The sequence below is a fragment of the Callithrix jacchus genome, chromosome 11 (genome assembly GCF_049354715.1).
Source record: "Callithrix jacchus isolate 240 chromosome 11, calJac240_pri, whole genome shotgun sequence".
In the NCBI taxonomy this organism is placed as follows: Eukaryota; Metazoa; Chordata; class Mammalia; order Primates; family Cebidae; genus Callithrix; species Callithrix jacchus.
In genome coordinates, this window is record NC_133512.1 from 57,366,491 (window position 1) to 57,390,455 (window position 23,965).

The 23,965-nt window shown below is 37.0% G+C and overlaps 2 protein-coding genes across 65 annotated transcripts in view; one reads left to right on the forward strand and one right to left on the reverse strand.

Moving 5' to 3' along the window:
* The window catches only part of ANKIB1 (ankyrin repeat and IBR domain containing 1), a 155,739-nt gene extending 146,355 nt beyond the window's left edge, over nt 1-9,384 (reverse strand). For 18 of the 19 annotated variants that reach the window (XM_078342788.1, XM_078342784.1, XM_078342786.1 and 15 more), the window contains exon 1: nt 8,852-9,384. The gene's annotated coding sequence lies outside the window, so the exon portion shown is untranslated. The remainder of the gene's footprint in view (nt 1-8,851) is intronic. The other variant, XM_078342785.1, reaches the window with a different exon arrangement.
* Nucleotides 9,385-9,425: 41 nt separating this feature from the next.
* The window catches only part of KRIT1 (KRIT1 ankyrin repeat containing), a 41,798-nt gene continuing 27,258 nt past the window's right edge, over nt 9,426-23,965 (forward strand). For 3 of the 46 annotated variants that reach the window (XR_013523950.1, XM_035254960.3, XM_078342798.1), the window contains exons 1-11: nt 9,438-9,568; nt 10,315-10,453; nt 11,259-11,374; nt 13,795-13,898; nt 14,783-14,942; nt 18,313-18,405; nt 19,523-19,652; nt 20,411-20,654; nt 21,105-21,220; nt 21,479-21,622; nt 23,784-23,940. Coding sequence is in view for 42 of the 46 variants with exons in the window: in XM_035254960.3 (XP_035110851.1) it covers nt 13,797-13,898; nt 14,783-14,942; nt 18,313-18,405; nt 19,523-19,652; nt 20,411-20,654; nt 21,105-21,220; nt 21,479-21,622; nt 23,784-23,940 (1,146 nt within the window). In the remaining 4 variants the exon portion in view is untranslated. Of the gene's footprint in view, nt 9,569-9,677; nt 10,454-11,258; nt 11,375-13,794; nt 13,899-14,782; nt 14,943-18,312; nt 18,406-19,522; nt 19,653-20,410; nt 20,655-21,104; nt 21,221-21,478; nt 21,623-23,783; nt 23,941-23,965 lie in introns of all 46 variants that reach the window. The other 43 variants (XR_013523952.1, XM_078342807.1, XM_078342801.1 and 40 more) reach the window with 23 other exon arrangements.

Genomic DNA, 23,965 nt, shown 5'->3' on the forward strand with positions numbered 1-23,965 from the left:
TGTGGCAGCTGAACATGATTCCTATTTGATGGGAAAGTTAGAGAAAGTTTAGGAAAAAGTTTGTTTAACCTAGAGAGGAGAGAGAGATTCTCAAGACAGGAATATCAGAAGTCTTAAAAAGACAGATATATATGATTGTATTAGTCAGTTTTCATGCTGCTGATAAAGACATACCCGAGACTGGGAAGAAAAAGAAGTTTAACGGACCTACAGTTCCACATGACTTGGGCCTCACAATCATGGCAAGGAGGCAAGGCAAGGAGGAGGAAGTCACATCTTACATGCATGGCAGTAGGCAAAGGGAAGAGAGCTTGTGAAGGAAAACTCCCCTTTTTAAAACCATCAGATTTCATGCGACTTATTCACTATCACAAGAATAGCACAGGAAAGACCTACCCTATGATTCAGTTACCTCCCATTGGGTCCCTCCCACAACATGTGGGAATTTAAGATGAGATTTGGGTGGGGACACAGCCAAACCGTATCAATGATTACATGAAACGCCAAAATAAAAATATACAATAAGCGATACCATAAACTAAAACAAAAGCAAACTAACAAAACTTATTTGTAAATTAGGTGAAATGATTATATCCATAATAAGGATATCAAAGAATACCATATATTAGTAAGGGAAAAAATCCAACAGGAATAAATGAGTAAAGATAAAAATAAGCAATTCATAAAACTGAAAATCAAAATGCCCGACAAATATATTGAAAGATGCTTAGGCTCATAGATAGGCAGGGTAATGCACTATAGGAAACTTTTTTTAAAAAACTCATTTTATTGTAAAAGAAAAGCATTCAGTGACAGTTTACAGAAGAAATAGTTACCTATTTCTCAGACATTAATGGTGACAATAAGAATTGTGTCAATATTTCTGAAAAATAGTTTAGCATTAAGTATTAAAATTAAATTAGTATATACTATGTACAAAGATATTAATTGTATTATTCATAATAGAAGACTAAAGACAACCCATATGTCCAAAACACACACAGTTACGGTTTCAGATATCTATTGCTATAGAACCATCCCAAACTTAGTATCTCAAAACAATACGTTATTTTTCACATCTCTGTAGGTTGGCTAGCAGTTTCTCTGCTGTCTTTATCTCTGGTTCCTGCGTGTTCAGCTAAAGGGTCAGCTGGGCTACCAGGTCCTGAACAACCCACTTTCACACCTGCTGGTTGGTGCTTGCTGTTAGCTGGGGCATTTTGGTTCTCCTACAAGACGCATCTAGTGTCTCCATACACTAGACCAGCTTCCTCACTCTCAGCTGCAGGAAAAGCATTCCTTGAAGCCTCTTAATGAGTTGGTGCCAGGATTCACAGATAATTTCTATTATATCCATTTATCAAAGTAAGTCACGAGACCAGCCAAGACTCAAGAAAGAGATGGAGAAATAGATTCTACCTCTAAACAGAAAAAGCAATGGCATACTGCAAAGAAGAATGCCTACCCAAATAGGAGAAATTTATGACTGCTAAACATTCTATCACTGGTATGCAGGTATGTGTGTGTCTGGATGTATACACATACTCACATGCACAATGAAATACTATGTAAGTTGTTAAAAAGAATGGAAAGGTTTTCAAGATAAGTTAAAAAAAGATGTAGAATAGTTAATATAGTATGTTACCATTTGTGTGTGGAGAAACTATGCATATATTTTATCCCATATATATATGTTTGTAAGTTCTAGATTTAAAAATTATCTATTAGAACATGTAAAAGTGTCGGCAAGCTAGCTGAAGATGCAGGGCAGTGAGGTCATGTTGGGAAGAATACCAGAAGTGCAGGCTAATTAGACTAGAGGCGAGGACAATGGGTGTTGTGTGGAAACAGAGAGCTGCAGAGTCGTAGGTCCAGTGAAGGGTTGTGGATCCACAAAGAGGCAAAAGCCAGCAGGCCCAGCAGTTAATGAAGCATGTTGGTAGGGGCAGATGAAGGTAGGAGACCGTGTACATGGCAGGGAGAATGATAGCTTACTAGGCGAATAAGTAAAACAAATGGGCAAATGATAAATATATTGAGGCTAATGCAAAGCCTAGCTTCTTACTGCCAGGGAAGGCATTTATAAACATTTAAAAGGAGAAAGCTAGGAAAAACCCCGAAGTGTTAGACTAGAACTGGAACTACAGGAACAACTTTAAGATTCTCTAATATATACACACAGGTACAGAAATAATTATGTATGTATATGAGTGTGGTTTTGTATATGTATGTATATACAAACCATATACAAGTGTCCTAATTCTATTTTCTATCACGGCTTGGAAGCAATGACACTCCTGTAGCAACAAGCACACTAAGCCCCCAAATCTTTGTTTTTAAATACTATCTTTCACAAAACAAACAAACAAACAAAAAAACCTCAAACAACTCACAAAAAACAAAAACAGGGCTCCTTGGAGAAATGGCTGATTCCAGGGCTAGAGTAGACAAAGCACAAGATGAACCAGGAACAGCCTATTCTGCCACAAAGTCCTAAGGAAAGACACAATCAATGAAATAGAAGGATGATATATGGGCAGAGGAGCCAGCTTGAAGAGGCTTCTATTGGCTAAATCAGGAACAGATTAAAAAGCAAAATAAATAATAACAGTAACAAATCAGACCATATTTAACAAAATAGAAATCCATGAGTCTTTACTGCTTTAATTAATAAATGAAAAAGAAAGAGGTGAAATCCGCGTCTCTATTAAAAATACAAAAATTAGCTGGGGTGGTGGGCACCTGTAATCTCAGCTACTTGGGAGGCTGAGGTAGGAGAATTGCTTGAACCTGGGAGGTGAAGGTTGCGGTAAGCTGAGATCACACTACTGCACTCTAGCCTGGGCGGCAGAGCAAGACTCTGTCTCAAAAAAAAAAAAAATAGTACCTTGTGACATAATACCAACTAATATGTACAGAAGGAATAACAGAAATAAAGACATATTATTTGGCAATCATCATAAAAGTGGTTAATTCAGGTGGGAGTCATCAGTGACACCCAATAAAGCTGATGAGTAGAGGTTTGATGAGAAACAGGATACCAGAAAAATTTTGGAAGACATCTCCACAAACACTAGTCAATTACAAAAGGCACAAATACAATCTTGACAATATTTAGTGGCATGGTTTTAAATTGTATGCCTCTAAATGGAAAACACTGAGCAGAGCACAGCACCATTTCTGTGGTATTACTACCAGGAATGCATAACCTGATTGGAGTCATGAGGAAACATCACAGATCTAGGATGAGGGTACCAAACAGAATACAGGGCATATACTTATTAAAACTATCAAGGACATGAAAAATGGAAAACTGAGGCTGAAGAACTACAAACAGACATAACTAACTAACATGTATTCCTGGATAGGATGCTGAGCCAGAAAACGAAGAGATATTGTTAGGACAGTAGATGAAATTTGTATAGGTTCTTTGGACTAGATAGCAGTGTTGTATTCATGTCAATTTTCTTCTTTGGACAGTAGTATGTTGACTATATAAGAGAGTGCTTTTTTTTTTTTTTTTGAGACGGAGTTTCACTCTTGTTACCCAGGCTGGAGTGCAATGGCGCGATCTCGGCTCACCACAACCTCCGCCTCCTGGGTTCAGGCAATTCTCCTGCCTCAGCCTCCCGAGTAGCTGGGATTACAGGCACGCGCCACTGTGCCCAGCTAATTTTTTGTATTTTTAGTAGAGACGGGGTTTCACCATGTTGACCAGGATGGTCTCAATCTCTTGACCTTGTGATCCACCTGCCTCGGCCTCCCAAAGTGCTGGGATTACAGGCTTGATCCACCGTGTTGGGCCGAGAGTGCTTATTTTTAAGAAATAGACACTGCAGTGTTTAGGGGTGATGGGATACAGTGTCAGCAGTTTGCTCCAAAAGGCTTAAAGACTGTAATGAGGCCAGGTGCGGTGGCTCACACCTGTACTATAATGCCAGCACTTTGGGAGGCCAAGGCGGGTGGATCACGAGGTCAAGAGATCGAGACCATTCTGGCCAACATGGTGAAATCCCGTCTCTACTAAAAACACAAAAATTAGCTGAGTGTGGTGGCACATGCCTGTATTCCCAGCTACTTCGGAGGCTGAGGCAGGAAAATCACTTGAACCCGGGAGGCGGAGGTTGCAGTGAGCAGAGATCTCACCACTTCACTCCAGCCTGGCAACAGAGCGAGACTCCGTCTCAAAAAAAAGAAAAAGAAAAAGATTGTAATGAGTATGTATGTATAGAGACAGAGAGAGAGAGGGCAGGCAACAGAAGAAATGAAGCAAAATATTAACAATGGGAGAAATCTGGGTGAAGGGGATACAAGAGTTCTTTGTACTGTTCTGCCATCTTTTCTTTACATGTTAAATTATTTCAAAATGATTTTTTTAATCTGAAAATAAAGATGTGATATAGAACATCTAATGATAGAGCAAATGTGAATCACTTATTGCCTAAGGCCAGGAAACAGAATGAAAACCCTGGCTGAGTATGTTGATTTACATACTTTCCTTTACCACACTCTGAAAGGATGCATTAACAAGAAGGGCAATGTTTATGCCTATTTGGAGAACTAAGAGCATCTCAATGAACCCTCCCTTCTCTTCATGGATTTTAAATGGGCATTTTACAGCTCAATGAGGAAAGGAATCTTGGCTTACTCATCTTTGTAGTCCGAGCCCCTAGTCCATTTATAATTTAGTCATTTTTATGTTCTTGAACAGGAATTCTACATCCAATATTGTTTCAATGAGAAAAATATAGTGACTTGAGTAGCAAGGATTTTGCTACACTGAAAGGGAAGGAATATTTATGTTAAGTTAAAATTATATGTCAGATTGAAGATAGAAAAATATCAAGGATTAACTTTCTTAGCAACTCAAGTATTAAATATCTGCTCTAGAGTTTTAAAAACAGAAGAATGTGTAACCAGTAGTAAAAATCATTATCCTAAGAATAGCAAGTTGCTAACAGTTTTGGTTAAAAATAGTAATAAAATAAAATGTTTAGGATAAAAATAAGGCTTTTGAAGAAAAGGGTTGACAGTGGAAAACGACGTTTTAAGAAATGTTGAGTTTCTGAAAAATTATTAGGCTGAACCATATCAAACTGCCGATAAAGCATATATCCTACCAATAATGAGTATGATAATTTTCAAATCTGAAAGCATACATTTTCATTGCAGAAACCAAAACTCTCCAAGGCCTTTAGTTGCCAAAATTAAACTCAAAAAATTTAAAAGCTAAAAAGATGTCACATGGCTCAATACACTACCCTTCCTGGAGAAAACACACATTTTTAGTACATTTTAAAAGCTCTTGGTCCCATTCTTGAACTTGAGGGAAAAAAGGGTAAACATGCCTGAAGATCTATGTTACAGTTAACCATAATAAACTTTAGAATTAAGTCTTTTCAAAAGTTTAAACAACAACTGAAAATTACATTTTAACAGTATATCATTATCTGCTTTAGAACACAAAAGATACTAATACCTTATGAAATTAGGATTTTTCTATTCAAAGCAATATTAGAGAATTAAAAACTGTTAATGACTATATGGCAGTTTCTACCCTTTAAGGACTATAAGTCAAATCTTTTTGAAAATATTACAAGGAAAAAAACTCCAGTAACACTATACATCAGATTCTGTATGGCTTTTTATTATTATTTGTGTGTGTGTGTGTGTGTGTGTGTGTGTGTGCGCGTGCGCACTCTTTAAATGGAGATAAAATACATTTTAGGATTATTCCAAGAATTAAATGAGATAATTTATGTAAAACACTTAGCACGGTGACTGGCACAAATTATGCATTCAATAAATGGCAACTATCGTGCTTATTCTTATACAGAGGGTATGAAACAACCTTGCAACAGGGTCAAGTGGCTTAAAAACCTGTAAGAGAAGTCAATAAGGCAGATGGATAGAAATCACAGTCAAGTATCTAGACTGGAAACCTCAATTTGGAAAGGAACCTTGACTAATTTACCTTTGTACATCGAGAACCTAACAAAGTGCCTGACACACATAGTAGATGCTCAATGGTTTACTGAAATGAAGTAGACATGAAAGTATCTAGAAGGCTGGGTGTAGTGGCTTACACCTGTAATCCCAGCACTTTGGGAAGCCAAGGCAGGCGGATCACCTGAGGTCAGGAGTTTGAGACCAGCCTGGCCAACATGGCAAAACCTTGTCTCTACTAAAAATACAAAATTTAGCAGGGTGTGGTGGTGGGCGCCTGTAGTCCCAGCTACTCATGAGGCTGAGGCAAAAGAATCACTTGAACCCAGGAGGCAGAGGTTGCAGGGAGCTGAGATCACACCACTGCACTCCAGTCTTGGTGACACAGGGAGACTCCGTCTCAAAAAAAAAAAAGTATCTGGAAAAGAAAGAAAGAAAGTTTGGAAAGGAAAGAGGCAGTCTGAGATTGTAAAAGAAACTGAGAAATAACGGTCTAAAAAATAAACTGAGAAATAAACAGTCTGAAAAATAAACTGAGAATCCAAAAATTACCATTCCCTCTAAAGAAGTCACTTTGAAAAGTAAATTAAAAACCTAAGTATTTTTAGATCAATGTATAAAAATTCTCCCCACACTGGTCTCTTTAATAATGATTTAGTCCCCTCCCAAATGCTTTTTGGCAAATGTGTCAAATATTTGAAGGAAATCTTTTAAAACTTAATTTAAATAAATGTTATGTGATCTTCAAAGGGGGAAAAATTACCCAAAACATTCAGGAATCTTTTCCAACTTCATTTCAAGGACATTCAAATTAACTTAATTCATAGTTCGTCCATCTACTTATATATGAAAATGAGCTTACACTTTTATCTACAAGCAAGTTGTAAATACGCATATTTCACTTTCACAAGTTTGAGTGCATACCCCAGAAAAGAAAGTAAAGAAAACTTACTCTTTGAGAAGTGGGCAGTGCCACAGGAGTACAAAAGAATGGCTAACAAAATTTCCCTCCTATGTTTCAGTTGAGTGTATTATTAAGGGTGTGGCTTTTGCTTTCTGTAAAATTGGTCAGTTTCTGAATAAGAGTAGGGTGCTATAGTGGCTCCCTCCTATGTTTCAGGAGCCACCTACCTGTTAAAGCCCTTGTTTACAGCACAGTCTGCTCAGTTTCAGAATCCTTACATACTGAAAACTCAAAATTCTCAGTGGGACCAGTGCAATAGGAAAATATAATCCTATCTTCCCCATCCTACCCCAAGGAAAAGAGAGAATCAACAAATACTTTTTTCTAAGACTTCTCCAAGATAGCACCCATCACCTCACCATTGCACCCTACTCTTATTCAGAAACTGACCAATTTTACAGAAAGCAAAAGCCACACCCTTAATAATACGCTCAACTCCGTACAGTGCTTGGTTTCTGTGCTAAGTACATTTCCAGAGAGAGAGCTGGAGCTACATCTCCTGAGCCTACTTCAAATTAACATCTGTGAACAGTGAGAAGTTACAAATCAAATAATAGCCCCAAATCAACTGATGAAATGAGATTTGGGGGAAAAATCATTAAATATATCCATCTTTCTTAATGAAATGACAATGCTTTTCAGCAACACAAAACACCAAAGCTACCAGTTCATACTACACAGTAGTTTGAAGAATACCAATCTGCAGTACAGAGTAAAATTATTCTTAAATTATCATTTGCTTCCTATGGTGCTCTGAAAAGTAGCAGATGCATGAAGTCAGATAAGAGCTATTGTTCAATCACTGTCAGCATTAAAATTATTTTTAAATCTAATTTCTGGAAAGTTCTGCAGTAGCAGTTTAAAAAGCAAATCAAATTCTAATGAGAAAAAAGTCTAGTTCAAAATCTGAAAATACACTTTGAAGATATTCACAATTTAAACTAAGAAGCAAGAATGTCATAGGCAGCAAGGTGTGTAATATCTGTGAGTAGCTGATTTCTCTGGAATTAAAAAATTTTCTCTGGAATTAAGGATTGAAAATAATTATCAAATACTATCTAATATGATCTTTTTAAGTTTCTTGTCTCCATTACCAAAGCAAAAGCTTCCAATACAAAGATTTTCACACCTTACACATACCCACATACTTCACAAATTAAGAACTAGATGAAAAACACTAAAATTTAAAGGTATCTAAAATACACTATTTGAAACAGCAGACTCTTATCTTTACATTCATCTAACAGACCTACTAGTAAAGATCTTCTGAAATGGATGGTCATTTCAAACAAGATTGTTCGACATGCCATTCCGTGTGAAGAGCTAGGGAGACTAATTCTCAAAACATCCTCAGGAGATGCTTTATTACAGCTCCAGTTTCAATTTCCTGCATCTCAAACAGCCACGTACAGAAAATAGCTCGTACATAGGGAGAAAAATCAGAATACAGGGGAGCGCTCCACTCTTTTGTTTTGGTGGCAGAAGCTGCAAAAAATAAAGGTTCACTGGAACCATCTGCACCTATCCCCACCCAGCACAGCCCTGCAGAGCACTTTTACCCATCCATTCCTAAAGACTCTCTCTAGCCGCCGAGATCGGCAGAACCCGCGGCTTTCCACGTCTCAAAGGATGGGCAGGGGAGGATGCGAAGAAGGACACAGATCCTTTGAGGACAGAGGGACAAGAAGATGTATCCAGATGGGGAGGATGGGACGCGTCACGGAGACCTGGAGGCTTGCAAATTCCCTGGGAGAAAAGCCCTATAGGGGAGACAGAGAATGCTGCCTGTTCAGGGGTGAGGACAGAGGGACAATGCTCCAAAACAGGAGACAGGCACACTCCTAGTAGATCCAGGAGGGCGTGAACTAGGTAGCTTTGAACTCGGAGCCCAAAATCGGTAGAGAGAGCCTCAAACAGATCCGTACAGAAGCTGAGACTTACGGTTACCGCTCCCGCCGAAGGTAAAGGTCGGTGGACCCTGCAGCTCCGCAGTTCCGCCTCCGCCGCCCCTGCCTCTACAGCCGAGCTGGTGACCTCAGGTACCCTGCCGCCCCACCCACCCCGACGGGTGCCCCTTCCTCGCCTGCCCGAGTGCACCCCCGACAGGCGAAGGCTGATGTGGCCGACGGTGCGCACTGGCGGCCCGCGAGCAGCAAGAGCCAGAGGCGCCCGCGACGAGGCTCAGACAGGGTGGGTGCCCCCCATCCCTCTCCGGCTGCCGCCGCGCCGCCTCACTCTGGGGAGGGGAAGAGGGGGCGGTGGCTCTTGCCTCCGCCTCGCGGTCAAGTCCGGCTCATGCTCCAGCTTTGCACGCTCTCAGCCCAGGCCGCCCTCTTCCCCTCCCCCGGCTCCGGCTCAGCTGCTGGCACCCCCGTCACCACCACCCTAGTCTCCTAGTCGCCTGCCACCGGCCCCTGAGAGACTGCAAGTCCACCGAGAAGCAGCAGGAACGGCAGCAGCCCGGCCGCCGACCCGGAAGCTCTTCCTCCGCCAACCGCGAGGCTGCAAAGGGTGTGGACCCGGAAGCGATTTCCTAGCCACGGTAGCTGCGGGGTGGAAAGCTAAGGCCTCTGAAGACCTGGGACCCCATAGTTTCGGGAGAGGGTGAGGGTTGAATGATGCCGAGGTCCGAGGAGAGGGAAGGACAATAAAGAGCAGGTGGGCAAGAGGGTCTCCGACTCCAGAGACCTGAGCTTTTGGGGCCCCGGGTGGGGAGCGCGGGGGAACACTGCGGTCGGCTTGGCAAATGAGGGTTTTTCCGTCACAGGAAGCTGGGCCAGGCTGCTGTGCCTGGAAGAAGGGAAGGAGGAATGAGAAAGCGGTGACGGTCCCTGCCTCCCCCCCCCCGCCAGGTGACTGTCCCACTCATTTAGTTGAATGTAGCGGCCGGAGAGGCACTCGCGGCGTCCGTACGGGTGGGACCTCTTGGTTCCTTCTGGGAAACAGAAGGAGCAAGTTCGACTCCAGCGAGGGAAAACAGAGGTGGGAGACTGAACCATCTCCACATCTAGTTGCCCCAGGCAAGGAGTTTATTTTCCACATTTAGTTACAGAGAAACCAAAGCCACTTTTTGGGTGGAAACTCTTTGAGCAAAGAGACTTAAATTTTTCTCTGGTAGTGGACGTCGATGGGTGGTGGCGCAGGAAAAAAACCTCCCATGCAAAGTGATTACGTATTTTTGTCATTGCAGGGAAAGCGATTCGCAGCTCACTTCTAACTCATTTCTCCCTCTCTAACTCATTTCTTGCCTCCACACCTTTTTCCACCTTTTAAGGTTTTTTGCTTTCATCGCCTTTTCTACGTGGTGTTTTTAACCTCTCCAGAAGTCTTTTATCTCGCTAGTCTAACTCAGGATCTCAGCCTCATTTTCTTAACTCTTCTGGAGCACCTATGTGTCTTTACAGTTTCTGTTTGCAAGCACTGTCTAGCATACTAAGGATATTAGCAAACCTGTTCCATGGACACTAAATGGCAGTTGTACACCTCCCCTCACCAGTCATAGTGACAACCAGAAATGCCCTCCATATTTTCCAGTGATCCCAGGTAGGTGCCACCTCCCAATTAAGGAACCACTTACACCACTTTATTTATAACGTTTCATTACTTAGGCAGCATATTATCATTTGTGCCTAACATTTTCTAGAATACAGTGAGCCATATAACAAAATGCCACGTTTCCTGTACTTATTCAGTTGAACCCTCATCTCAGACTCACTCTAAACATATTGCAAACTCTAGTTATACCTTTCTCTTATTTTAGCTAAAACTACTCATTTTCTATCAATTTGTAGGTGTTTCTGTCTTAGTAGTTTTACCTTCCTATGTTAGTTGCTTTTGTTGTTTTCCTGACTTAAGCCTTTGTTTCCTTCTTTCATGTCTCTGGAAGAATGTAGATTTTAAGTAGTCAAGTAGGAATAGTTCTTGAAAATCGTTGTAAGAATATTTTGGGGACATGGTAAAAAAGTATTTGGTTTAAAAACAAATACTGTAACGAAAAATTAAAAACAAAATACTCTAACTCTCATAGTTATGTCATTTTAAAATCACATTTGTTTACCTTTTAAACTTTCAGAGTTCTCTGCCGTAGTAAATATTCTAGAGAGGTGATGGGTATTGACAAAGTGCTTTGCTAGTAAATGTTTTCTTAACATGAGTTGACCAAGACAGGAATTGATTTGCTTTAAATTGTGTTTAGAAAACTAAGAATTACTTGATGTATCTTTTAGGTGTGTAATAGAAAAAATGGTTTCTGTAATTGTGCCCATATATCATACAGTGTATTCACAATACAATGTCTTTCTTTCTGGGGCTTGCAGTCTGAAATTTGTCTGTCTTATAATTTGTAAAGGTTTATTATCTCGAAGTCATTATTAATCTGTGGTGAAAAGTAATTGCTAAATAGAAATTCTGAGAAGAAAAAGGCCTCATCCTTTTCACATGATGTAGGAAGGTCTGTTGCATGAGGTGGGTTTTAAGAATGATCTTATGAAAAAAATTGAACTGAAAAAAATTTCATAAAGAGTATAATCATAAAGAATGATAGGTCCTGAAAACTTGTCACTCAATGAAATGTCTCTATCCTAATGTTTTACCGAATTTTTTCTAGTGAAATATCTGCAGGCTTTTTTTGGACCTAAATCAATGATTTTAAATTCTAAAATCAATTAAGTTTTAGAATTTAAAATAAATTTTAAAATTATTAAAATTATTTTATTTAAAATTTTTGTACAATTGTTTTAATGGTTATTTTAATCTTAGGCTAAAGTTTATGTAGAATGCCAAAAGTTACTGTATTTTAAAAGAATTTCTTCTTAAGGTAATTTTACAGTTATAAGGCACTTTTTAATTATTATTTAGGGAAGTGAATTAAAAGTTAGAGTGACATTTTCTTTTTTTTTAATGAATGAGAGATTCTCATGTTGCCCAGGTTGGTTGGCCTCGAACGCACAGCCTCAGCTCCTTGAGCACCAGGACAACTGGCCTGAGCCACCACAGCCCTGACATTTTCAATTACAGTAGAAAAGTAGGATAAATTACTCTATCTCCTCTCAAATAACATTCAAAACCCTTTCTTGAAAATGGTCTCTCTTGGGAGTTGCAGCAGTAGGGAACTCATTAAATATGAACAGATAATTTTAATGCCTAATGGTTTTTAAAAAAACTGAAGAAAGTTCATCTCAACATAGCCAGGAAAGAAAACTCTTTGTTTAATGTTCTTTTAGAAATTTGCTGACAAATAAATGAGGAGAACCTTTTAAAAAAAAAAGATAAAAAATATTCAGTACAGAAAGATGCATTTTAGTGTAGCCATGGAAGAAATTAGTACTCAATGAAGAGAACTATTATACAACCAGGATTGTAGTTGAAATTCAGTGAATTGTCGGAAATTGTGCAATGGAGACTTAAAATTTAGGGGGCAAAATATACGCATGTACAAACACACACACACATACACACAGTGACTATATTTGGAATAAAAAATTTGGATTATTGCTGGGCATGTGGCTCATGCCTATAATCCCAGCACTTTGGGAGGTCGAGACGGGTGGCTCACTTGAAGTCAGGAGTTTGAGACCAGCCTGGCCAATATGGTAAAACTCCGTCTCTACTAGAAAATGCAAAGATTAGCTGGGCGTGGTGGCACATGCCTGTAATTCCAGCTACACGGGAAGCTGAAGCAGAATTACCTGAACCTGGTGCCACTGCACTCCAGCCTGGGTGACTGAGTGAGACCCTCTATCAAAAACAAAACAAAACAAAAATTTGAATTATCAAGGAAATTGTTAAGGGAAATGGAAAAGATTCTTAAATCACCATCAGAAAGCTTTTTGATAAGCACCTCCAAAGAAAACTATATACTTATATACTGTAGCTCATCCAAATGTCTAATGTCAAAGTTCTCCCTGCTAAAAGTTCTGGGGTAAATGTCAATGGAGATAAAACAGCTACCATTTCCAGCTTCCAAACTGTTAACACTATAACTAACATTCACCTTTGTAATTTATGGAAAAAGTGTATATTATTCTGAATTACTACTTTGTCATTATTTACAAGATATTTTATAATCATAAACACTTTTTGTGGCCTCAAAGGCAGAAAGGCAGATTCTTTTTTTAATTTTATTTTATTTAAATTTTTTTTTTTTTTTTTTTAAGATGGGGTTTCACGGTGATGGCCAGGCTGGTCTTGAACTCCTGACCTCAGGTGATCCACCCACCTCAGCCTCCCAAAGTGATTACAGGCATGAGCCAGCGCACCTGGCGAAAGGCAGATTCTTACTATGCAGTTAACACCTATGAAAATGTATATCCCTTGGCTGGGCGCGGTGGCTCACGCCTGTAATCGCAGCACTTTGGGAGGCCAAGGCGGGTGGATCACAAGGTCAAGAGATTGAGACCATCCTGGTCAACAAGGTGAAACCCCATCTCTACTAAAAATACAAAAATTAGCTGGGCATGGTGGCACACGCCTGTAGTCCCAGCTGCTCGGGAGGCTGAGGCAGGAGAATTGCTTGAACCCAGGAGGCGGAGGTTGCGGTGAGCCAAGATCGCACCATTGCACTCCAGCCTGGATAACAAGAGCAAAACTCCATCTCAAAAAAAAGGAAACTGTATATCCCTAAAAAAGGAATACAAAGGAAATCTTAAATTATAAGCTAAGGTTTTTGAGTAGTTGTAGAGTAGAGATACAATCAAAGTCATTTCTGGCTTGTCTTTTAGGCAGTATATATTCCAGGATAAAGAACATTTTATTTATTTTTGTTTTTTTCAGCATGATTATCTGGAAATAAAAGTTTTCAATTTAAGATGCATTACTTTGTTTTTTACCTTGCCATCAAATGTGTCATCTAATCTTTCAAGGGATTTTTTATTTGTTTTATAAAGCAATGGGAAATCCAGAAAACATAGAAGATGCATATGTTGCTGTTATTCGTCCAAAGAATACTGCCAGTCTCAATTCTCGGGAATACAGAGCTAAGTCATATGAAGTAAGAACATTTAATAATAATTTATTTCTACCATTGAATGTCATTCTGTATTATCATTCACATATAAAGCCTTATATCTTGTAAATTCTTATTTACAAGCCAATTATTTTAGGTCCTGCCCATTATTTTGTCTATTTTCTGCTGCGTGCCTTTTGACCATTTGCTGTTTGTTGACATGTAGGTTATGAGATATTAAAGGTTACTTGTTTGAGTTTTTCTTAGAATATATAGTTTTCAATTTTATTACAATTTATGAAATGCCTCTCGAAAATTAAAAAACCACCGCAAAAGTCAGCTGACTTAAAATTTCAATCAAACTTTGTTTTTGTTTATTTTCCCAACTATTTTTAACAATTCATTTTAAAATACCTTTTTGCCTTAAATTAAGTTTTAGACAATTAAGTTACTTTTCTGTAGTCTTAAATTTATTAGTAAACATGTAATTAAGACTATGTACATACATATACATATATATAACTGAATTATCTTTTTTATGCAACAGATTCAAGCAATATGAAATATTTCTAACTTAATTTATCTAGCATTTTCTTTAAATTGCTTTTTTAAGGTTGTCTGAAACCGGTTAAAGGGCACTATAGGGTTTCTCAGTAGGCTACTGCTTCAGTAGTGCTGTAGCTTACCATTTCTCGCTCCTGGCTGCACTGTAGAATCACCTGGGGAACTTTTAAAACTATAGGAACCAGGTTCCAGACATTCCAGTTTAATAGATGTGGGATGGGGCTGGGCATTGCTATTGTTTTAAAGCTTCCCAAATTATTCTAATACGCAGCTAGAGTTGAGAAAGATTGCTAGCTTATTGTAGTATTCTAGGGCAAGTACCCTTTATTTTAAGCTTTCTCTTAATGTTGTTTTTCTCATCTAAGATTTTGTTGCATGAAGTTCCCATTGAAGGACAGAAAAAAAAGAGAAAGAAAGTTTTGTTGGAAACGAAACTGCAAGGCAACAGTGAAATAACACAAGGCATATTGGATTATGTAGTAGAAACCACCAAACCAATTTCTCCTGCAAACCAGGGTATCAGAGGTAAGAAACTTCTTTTTAAAAAACACATTGTTTAAAATACTTGTGGAGAAAAATTCTTTAAAAATGTACGTATATTAAATGTCTTTTTGTGTTCCTTTACATTTAACAAACTTGAAAAAAAAACTCAAGTATTTTTTAAAGTACATTCAAGCTCTTTCAAGATGTAACTTGCAAATTTTTTAAAAGTTGAAAAGTATTTAAAAAATTCACAATGTTAATAATTTGTTCAATAAAGAGGATGTGAAGGAGTGGTTTGAAAACTAAGATGTATACATTACTTTTCCTTTTTTTTTTTTTAATTATTACTCACCTGGGTACAGGTGGGCTGAGGCTGAAAAGGGTGTCAGCCATAAATTACTTTTCCTAGAAGTATAATTCCCTAGGTAAGTGTCTTCTAACTACTATTTCTATTTCTCTACTTCAGGATAGAGGAAACTATACTCATCTCTCCATAACTAAGTAAAAGTTAATATTCATGGATTAGGGAAAGTCCTGTAAATTACCACGTAGCAGAGGATTTCTTCCCATTTGGTCATAGAAAGAGGACCCTTTTCAGAAAGTCAGACTGAATTGTGGGAGTATTAACCCTGAAAGAATGAGGCCCCATTTAAAATATTACATAATAGATAGACTTTGAAGGTGATTAAAAATTAATGATTATTTTCTCAGGCTGTAGAAGCAGATAACCATCAAACATTATAGAAACTACATACTATATCTAAGATTCAGTTACTACAATAGAAAATAAGGCTAATTCAAACAGCAGTAGAAAACAGTTGTTAGGTAAAGCATACCTCTATGCCTGCTTTTTTGGTTTTTCAAAACTTTCAGTGTTTTTGTTCCTGTTTTTACATTTTTTTAGGGATTAGTTGTCTGATTCATCTGTTTCAGTAAAGAGATTGTTTTTGTTGCAGAGACACAGCCAAATCCTGTGGTTTGATTTATTAGTTATTTAGGATATTTGTTTTCTAGAGTTACATAACTGAGCTTTAAGCCTGTGTTTCATAACTTTTGGAGGTACCATTCACTGTATTTTAGTTCCCCAATAGGTTACTTCCCCTAATTGAACCTGAAGAGTTTTTGTTGGTTGGGACGGTAAACCTTTAAACTCAGGATTATAAGAAGTTCCTGTGGTCAGGTGAGGTGGCTCACACCTGTAATCCCAGCACTTTGGGAAGCCAAGGCGGACATATCAGGTCAGGAGTTTGAGACTGGCCTGGCCAGTATGGTGAAACCCCATCTCTACTAAAAATACAAAAATTAGTTGGCTGTGGTGGTGTGCACCTGTAGTCCCAGCTACTCAAGAGGCTGAGGCAGAAGAATCACTTAAACCCAGGAGGTGGAGGTTGCAGTGAGCAGAGATAAATACCACTACAGTCCAGCCTGGGCGACAGAGTGAGACTCCATCTCAAGAAAAAAAAAGAAGTTCCTACATGTGATCTTTGATAAACACTCTAAGTCTCATAAAGAGAATCTCTTTCCTCTCATTACCAGATTCACTTTATAATAAGATGATCAAGAAAGCAATCTTAGCTTATTAAAAAGGTTGGGGGAGCTATCCTTTTTGGGAATCAAGGCATTTAAGGACTCTCTTTGGATGCAATACATTGGTCAGTCTTTTCTACCTCAGTCTTGGACTTCTCTGATAAATTTTCATCTGAACTTGATCTACTATTGCCAGATTGTTATAGTTATCAGGATCTATCCTGACACTAAATTCCTGAGACAGAAATCTGATTAGCTTAAATCACATATTTGAGCTGACAAATCATTATAAATTATAAACAAGTCATAATTTGTTATGAATTAACTGAATTCTGCAGCTAGGTCCATTTTACCTAGAAGGGATGTGGAAGAGATGTCACTGTTAACAAAAACTTCTTCTGGCCCAGAGGGCTGGATAGTTTCCCCTAGGAGGAGTTATTAGTGGACAGTCACTATGAAACATATCTAGCATAATTTTGCCTTGTATACTCAGACATAAAATGTACTAATATATTTTTAGGGAGCTTTTAATAAGAAAATAAAGTAGAAAATTTTAATATATTAGTGAGACATACTATATCCTGAATATCTTATTTTTCAGAATCTATGAATTATCTTTGAAGTAATATGATTACTTATATAAATATCAAATGAAAATCACAAATGACTATTAGCAGTAGTTATGTTTAATATTTTTGTACAGTGCTGTATGTCATTTGCAAAGCATTACCACACTTAATTATACATGAAATTCTTAAATTGGTCCCGTTGATAGGAACTGATTTTCATATCTATAAAATGGGAATGTAGGTATAGGCTGTCACCTCCTATAAGCAGTTTCCATTGGTAGAGGAATTAGGACTAGAACCTTCATCTCCTAACTTGTCAGTGCTTCCCTGCCCCACTGATGGATCTCAGAGTTACATATGCAATTTGCAAAATAGGCAATTAAATAATCCTAACTGGATATGGGGAAACATCAAGGCAGGAAAGATTAAATAGAGACAAGACTTCAAGCTAGACAAAATAATTAGTGCCTCTGAAGTATATTAGAATGTTGTTCTGTATCTAACACTTAAATTTTGGACAAAGTGTTCATTTTGTAAAATAATTGGGGGCTATAATATAGGTTTGAATAATCACAAATACTGGCTCTGATATTTTCTGAATAAATGAATCTATTTGAAGTCTTACCTCATTCACCTGCCCACAGAAGGCATCCCACCTGCCAGCTAGGCATTTCTACCTGGGTCAGGAACAAGGTTCTGTTTCTTAGGGTGAGGAAATTGGAAGCGTTGAAAAATATGACAAAGGTCTAGAGGATGAGGTGTTTTAGAATACAAGACTTGTTTATTATTTATAGCCCCCTTACTGCCAATTCAGGAAAAACAGATTAAGAATGGTAGTTAGAATTCAGAACAATAGTTTGTAGGCCAGTCAGAGTTTAATAAAACCTGAAATTGAGAATCGAGGTTAAATATTAAATGAAGAGCTATTAAACATTAAGACTTTGAAACTTACATATGCCAGAATATAATAAAATTCTTACTATCTCTATCCTAGTCAACTAAGGTAGTATATGCCCATTGACCCTACAGGGTACATTGTTCTGCTTTCTCAGTTCTCAACAGAACAGTTTTCCTTGCTATGTTTAGGAAGCTTCTCCTCTAGAGGGTCAAGACCAGGACCCTAAATCTACAAGGATTGTCCACAGAATGATTTTGCGTTTATCAGTTTTTATTAGTACATTAATAAAATTGACTTAGTATATTTCAGTTCCTCTTAATGCTGCCTTTTAAAATATCTGTTTTCTATTTCTCAAGGTATTTTATAAGATTTAAAAGTGTATTATTTTTGTGTTTGCTAACTTTTTAAAAATGATTAGGAAAACGAGTTGTACTAATGAAAAAATTTCCTCTTGATGGAGAGAAGATGGGCAGAGAAGCATCATTATTTATTGTTCCATCAGTTGTCAAAGGTAAAGTCTATATGTGTCTTATAAATCTTTATGTACTTTAGTTGCTAAGTAAAAGTCTATTGAGAAACTTAGGAATTTGTATTCAGAGTTACTACTATAATATTATAAAATACATATTTTAAAATTAATAGAAGGGAAATATGTTACTTAAAGATATTTTAACTTCCAAATAACAGGCTGACTGAACAGTGTTTTTTAGTTTTTAAAAGTAGGATGATTAAGTGAGGAAGGAAGGCATAATTGAAATTAAAAGTGCTCAGGTTGCAATAAAAGATTTTTCTAAAGATATGTTATAGATAAAATAGAAATTGATCCTTAAGAACTCTGGAAAATTAACAGATTATGATCAGAACCTATACTGTATTTGGGACAAGAGTCAATAATATTTCTAAAATAATCTGCCTGAAAGTATTGGTAATATTTTTAAAAAGGAAATCTAATGTGAAAATGTAATATTTTATTCCTTTGACACCGTGGCATAATAAACACATTGAGTTTCGGTATAGACCTTGCAGCCCTATAATTTTGTGACCTTGGGCAAATCTCCTCTTCTATCTTTAGCTCTTTTTTTGTAAAATAGGGACTGTATTGCTACCTGCTCCCACTTGTTTCATGGTGCTGGAAAAATTCAATGAGGTATTGGATATTAAATCACCTTTGAAACTATAAAGTACTGGCATCATGTAAGATAGTAGTAATACTGATGATATACTGTATTAATCACCTACCATGGACTTCCCATTAGCCTACTGCTCCAGGGTACTCACATGTATTTTATTAGCCAGCTCTAGCATTCCAGATACATGTTTCTAGGCATACTTAGGTTAAAAAGTTTAATATCTTAAGTAGCGTTGGAAATCTTATTAATGAGTTTTACAACATTGTTGAGGAGGAGAAAGAGGAAACAGCGTCTGCAGTCCTCCAAAATTCTAAATGTGACATTTGCCTGAGTTACAAGGTCACAGAGCTAGTCATCACTTGAATCCAGGCCTTCTAATTCCAAATCTAGAAAAATTTATACTTAACAAGTTTTAATTTTTTAACATATTTTGTAGATGAAAACATGCAAGTATAAGCCTTTTATATGATAGCATAATTCTTCATTTTTCTTTTTCAGATAATACTAAATATACATATACCCCAGGATGCCCAATTTTTTACTGCTTACAAGATATTATGAGAGTCTGTAGTGAATCCAGTACTCACTTTGCTACACTTACAGCAAGGATGTTAATAGCCTTGGATAAGTAAGAAATGCCATTAAAAGTATATTTTAATTAATCAAATACATGTTTATAGTAAAAATTTGTTCTGATAGATACAGACACTTTCAGAAGGAAATAATGAAAATAATAATATGTATTAAGAAATGGTAAGTTTTCAAGTATAAAAATGAAAAAACCCAAGATAAGGTTGTCCTAGCATGCATACAGCATGTTAATTTTATTTTTCAGAAATGGCAAACACTGCCCTGACTTAAGCATTAAGATTCCCCCGTTTTGAAACTATACATTTAACATTGAGTTAATCTCATCAGTCAATAAGTCATTTACCCTCTTATGTCTTTGTCTTTCTGTAAGAACAGGGCTAATCTCACCTACATACCAGTAGTTTGAATTTTAAAAGTCCTTTTATGTTTTTTTGAAAGGAGTTTCTATTACTATAATGGCATATACATTTTAAAAAAAATATTTGCTATGTCCATTAACAAAACTTTTATTAATAATGAAGTATTTGTACACTGACTTGATCTTTACAAATCATATGAACATATTAGCACATGTACCCCTAAAGTATGCATGTTTTTTTATTGTTAAAAAAAATCGATTTGCAATATAAATTTTAAAAATTTTTAAATAATGAAGTACTTAACTAACACGAAATTAAAATTATAAAAATCTGAAGGTAGTATTTACAAGTATCATATATCAGAGTTAGATAGTAACCTACCTTTTTCATCTTCATTTTCAAACGGTACTTCTACCTCTTTTTTTAATTTTGCCAGGTGGTTAGATGAACGTCACGCACAATCTCACTTTATTCCAGCTTTATTCCGACCTTCTCCTCTCGAGCGGATAAAAACTAATGTCATAAATCCTGCATATGCTACTGAATCAGGTCAGACAGAAAACTCACTACATATGGGCTATAGTGCACTAGAAATAAAGAGTAAAATGTTAGCCCTAGAGAAAGCAGATACCTGTATTTACAACCCTTTGTTTGGATCAGATCTTCAGTATACAAATCGGGTAAGAATTGAATGAATTTTCGCTCTGATTTAAAAGATATTTTGTCTCAAGTGTAATTTTTTTCGGAGATACATACATCTTACTAATTATAAACGTGTAGGCCTGGTGCAGTGGCTCACATCTGTAATCCTAGCACTTTGGGAGGCCAATGAGGGTGGATTGTCCAAGGTCAGGAGTTTGAAACCAGCCTGGCCAATATGGTGAAACCCTGTCTCTTCTAAAAATACAAAAATTAGCTGGATGTGGTGATGTACCACTGTAGTCTCAGCTACTCCAGAGACCGAGGCAGGAAAATTGCTTGAACCTGGGAGGCAGAGGTTGCAGTGAGCTAAGATCGTAGAGCAAGACTCAGTTTCAATAAATAAATAAATAAAATTGTAAAATATAAACATGTAAACATTAAGATGACAAAGCTCTTAATGGATTTTTGTTATTGTTTTTCCTTTCTAGGTAGATAAAGTGGTAATAAATCCATACTTTGGTCTAGGAGCTCCAGACTACTCAAAAATCCAAATACCTAAACAGGAAAAATGGCAGAGAAGCATGAGCAGTGTCACAGAAGACAAGTACTGTTTCGGTTTTACTCCACATTGCTTTTATAAAAACTTACATTCTTATTAAGTTTAACTTGCCCCAAGGGGAAAAAAAAACAAAAAAAACTTACATTCTAATTTAAAGTACTGTTTAAAATTATATATGCAGTTCATGTGCATTGTAATCACTGCTGCTTGGTGATATACAGCTTTCATAGATGTGTCACATTTGTTTTAAAACAATTTTTACAGTCCTGTTTGTATTTTTCAAAATTTCTTTTTAATGATTAGAGAACGACAATGGGTAGATGATTTTCCTCTCCACCGAAGCGCCTGTGAAGGGGATTCCGAATTACTAAACCGTCTTCTCAGTGAAAGATTTTCAGTCAACCAATTAGATAGTGACCACTGGGCGCCCATTCATTATGCATGCTGGTAAATTGGATACTTATTCTTTTCTTTTTAGAAAGAGTACATTTTTAATTATAAATGTTAGTGCCTCTTTTCAAAATTCTGCTCATTCCAGATACTTTTTCTCTCTGTTTGCCTTAGGAGTTTACTGTTTTGATCTTAGATGATTGTATATGTATCAGTGTTCAGAATCCTAAGGTCTGCTCCATGGAAAAAGTACTGTCAGTGTTCTTAGGCATTTCCTGGTCATATAATAGGATACTTAATGACTAGTAAATGTCATTGTAGAGTACAAGGTCACTTATTCACCCTTGCAGTTTCCCTTGTTTTATATTGGGATTACATTATGTTTATCCTTACTGTAAAGTTTGCATGTGTTAACTACTTATGATTTGACCTTGCATCTTGTTATAAAAGTATCCCTTTACTGCTTTGAGAAACTGTGGTTATCAAGACATCCTCAAAAGTCTTCATTAGAACCACAGCTTTCCATTATGTTAGATACTACAGTTGGGACCGGATTGGGGTTAGCTCTTTCCACTAGTTGCCCAGTGTAGCTCTTGGTCTCCTACTCCTCTCACATAATTATTTTTCCCCTCAGTTGTGCTGAGTTGTTAGTGTTTAGAGTAGTAGTTAGCTATTTACTATAAGTCATTTTCTAGAAAGTATATGATAATTTTTTACATTATTTCTGTGGGACAGTTGCTCTTGACCTATTGTTTAAAGTAAGCTTCCTTCACTAATTTAAGAAGTACCGCATTATTTACTGCCTTGTTAAATGTCCACAGTGTCTTAGTTGTATTAGATTGAGCAAGGTACTTCACTTTACTTCTCTGCATGTCAGTTTATTTATCCATATATAAAATGCAATAATTAGATCATTTCTAGAGTTTCTTCCAACTCAAAATTCTTTTGATTTCTCTGATTCTAATATTTATAATCAAGCAGCTAATTATAGTTGCTTTATGTGTGTGTATGTGTGTGTATACATAAAATATCTTTTTTTCTGTTTCCTTAAATATGTACTCTTATGTTTCCTATTATATGAAATTTTTATTTTTTATTTATTTATTTTTTCAGACAGAGTCTTGCTTTGTCACCCAGGCTGGCGTGCACTGGCACAGTCTCAGGTTACTGCAACCTCCACCTCCCGGGTTCAAGCAATTCTCTTGCCTCAGCCTCCTGAGTAGCTGGGATTACAGGCGCCTGCCACCACACCTGGCTAATTTGTCTATTTTTAGTAGACCCGGGGTTTCACCATGTTGGCCAGCATGGTCTTGAACTCCTGACCTCATGATCCACCCACCCGGCTTCCCAAAGTGCTGGGATTACAGGCTTGAGCCACCACACCCAGCCAAAACATTGTCTTTACTAAAAACACAAAAATTAGTTGGGCATGGTGGTGCACACCTGTAATCTCAGCTACTTAGGAGTCAGACACAAGACTCTCTTGAGCCCAGGAGGCAGACATTGCAGTGAGCTGAGATTGCACCACTGCACTCCAGCCTGGGCATAGAGTGAGACTCAGTCTCAAAAACAATTCAGTTCAAATTGTTCTTCTATCAAAACACTTTACAGTCCATCGAAACAAATCATACCTGTTTTCTGATAATTTTTAAAGTATTAAGCATTACCGTACTTAAATTTTACAGCATTATGTAACTTACCTCATGTTTATGTTTTCCTCTGATTATACTGTAAACCATTCAGAGTAAAGACCACATATTTCATATATTTTTGTGTCTCTCACATTATCTAATTTATAGTAACTATATATAGAATTATGTCTTTGGGCCTATTTTATAAACAGGCCTAAGTGAAAAGCATTCTTAGTACGCTTTCTTATATGAGTTACTTTTTGTTTCTGAAATGATTTTTGACTAATCATATCTAACTTTTATACTGCATGTGCGATGTTTCTCTGTCATCTGCTCTATCTTGAATTAAGGTTATATTTTCTTCCAGTTTTTCAGAAACAGAAACAGTTTAATTGAACCAGAATGATTAATAAGAAACCCCTAATCATTGAAAATATTTTGTCACTGTCTTCAAAATCCTTTGCTCTCTGTCCTAGAAAATTCTTAGATTTATTTGAGATAACATCTAAAACTTGGAGTTTTAAAAACATTTCACATGACTTTTTTAGGTAAGGTTTTTTTTGTTGTTTTTTTTTTTTTATATACAGGTATGGAAAAGTTGAGGCTACTCGCATATTGTTAGAGAAAGGAAAATGCAATCCAAACCTTTTAAATGGACAACTTAGTTCTCCTCTTCATTTTGCTGCTGGAGGAGGACATGCTGAAATAGTACAGATTCTCCTAAACCATCCAGAAATTGATAGAGTAAGTTATTTTCCAGCTTTTAAAA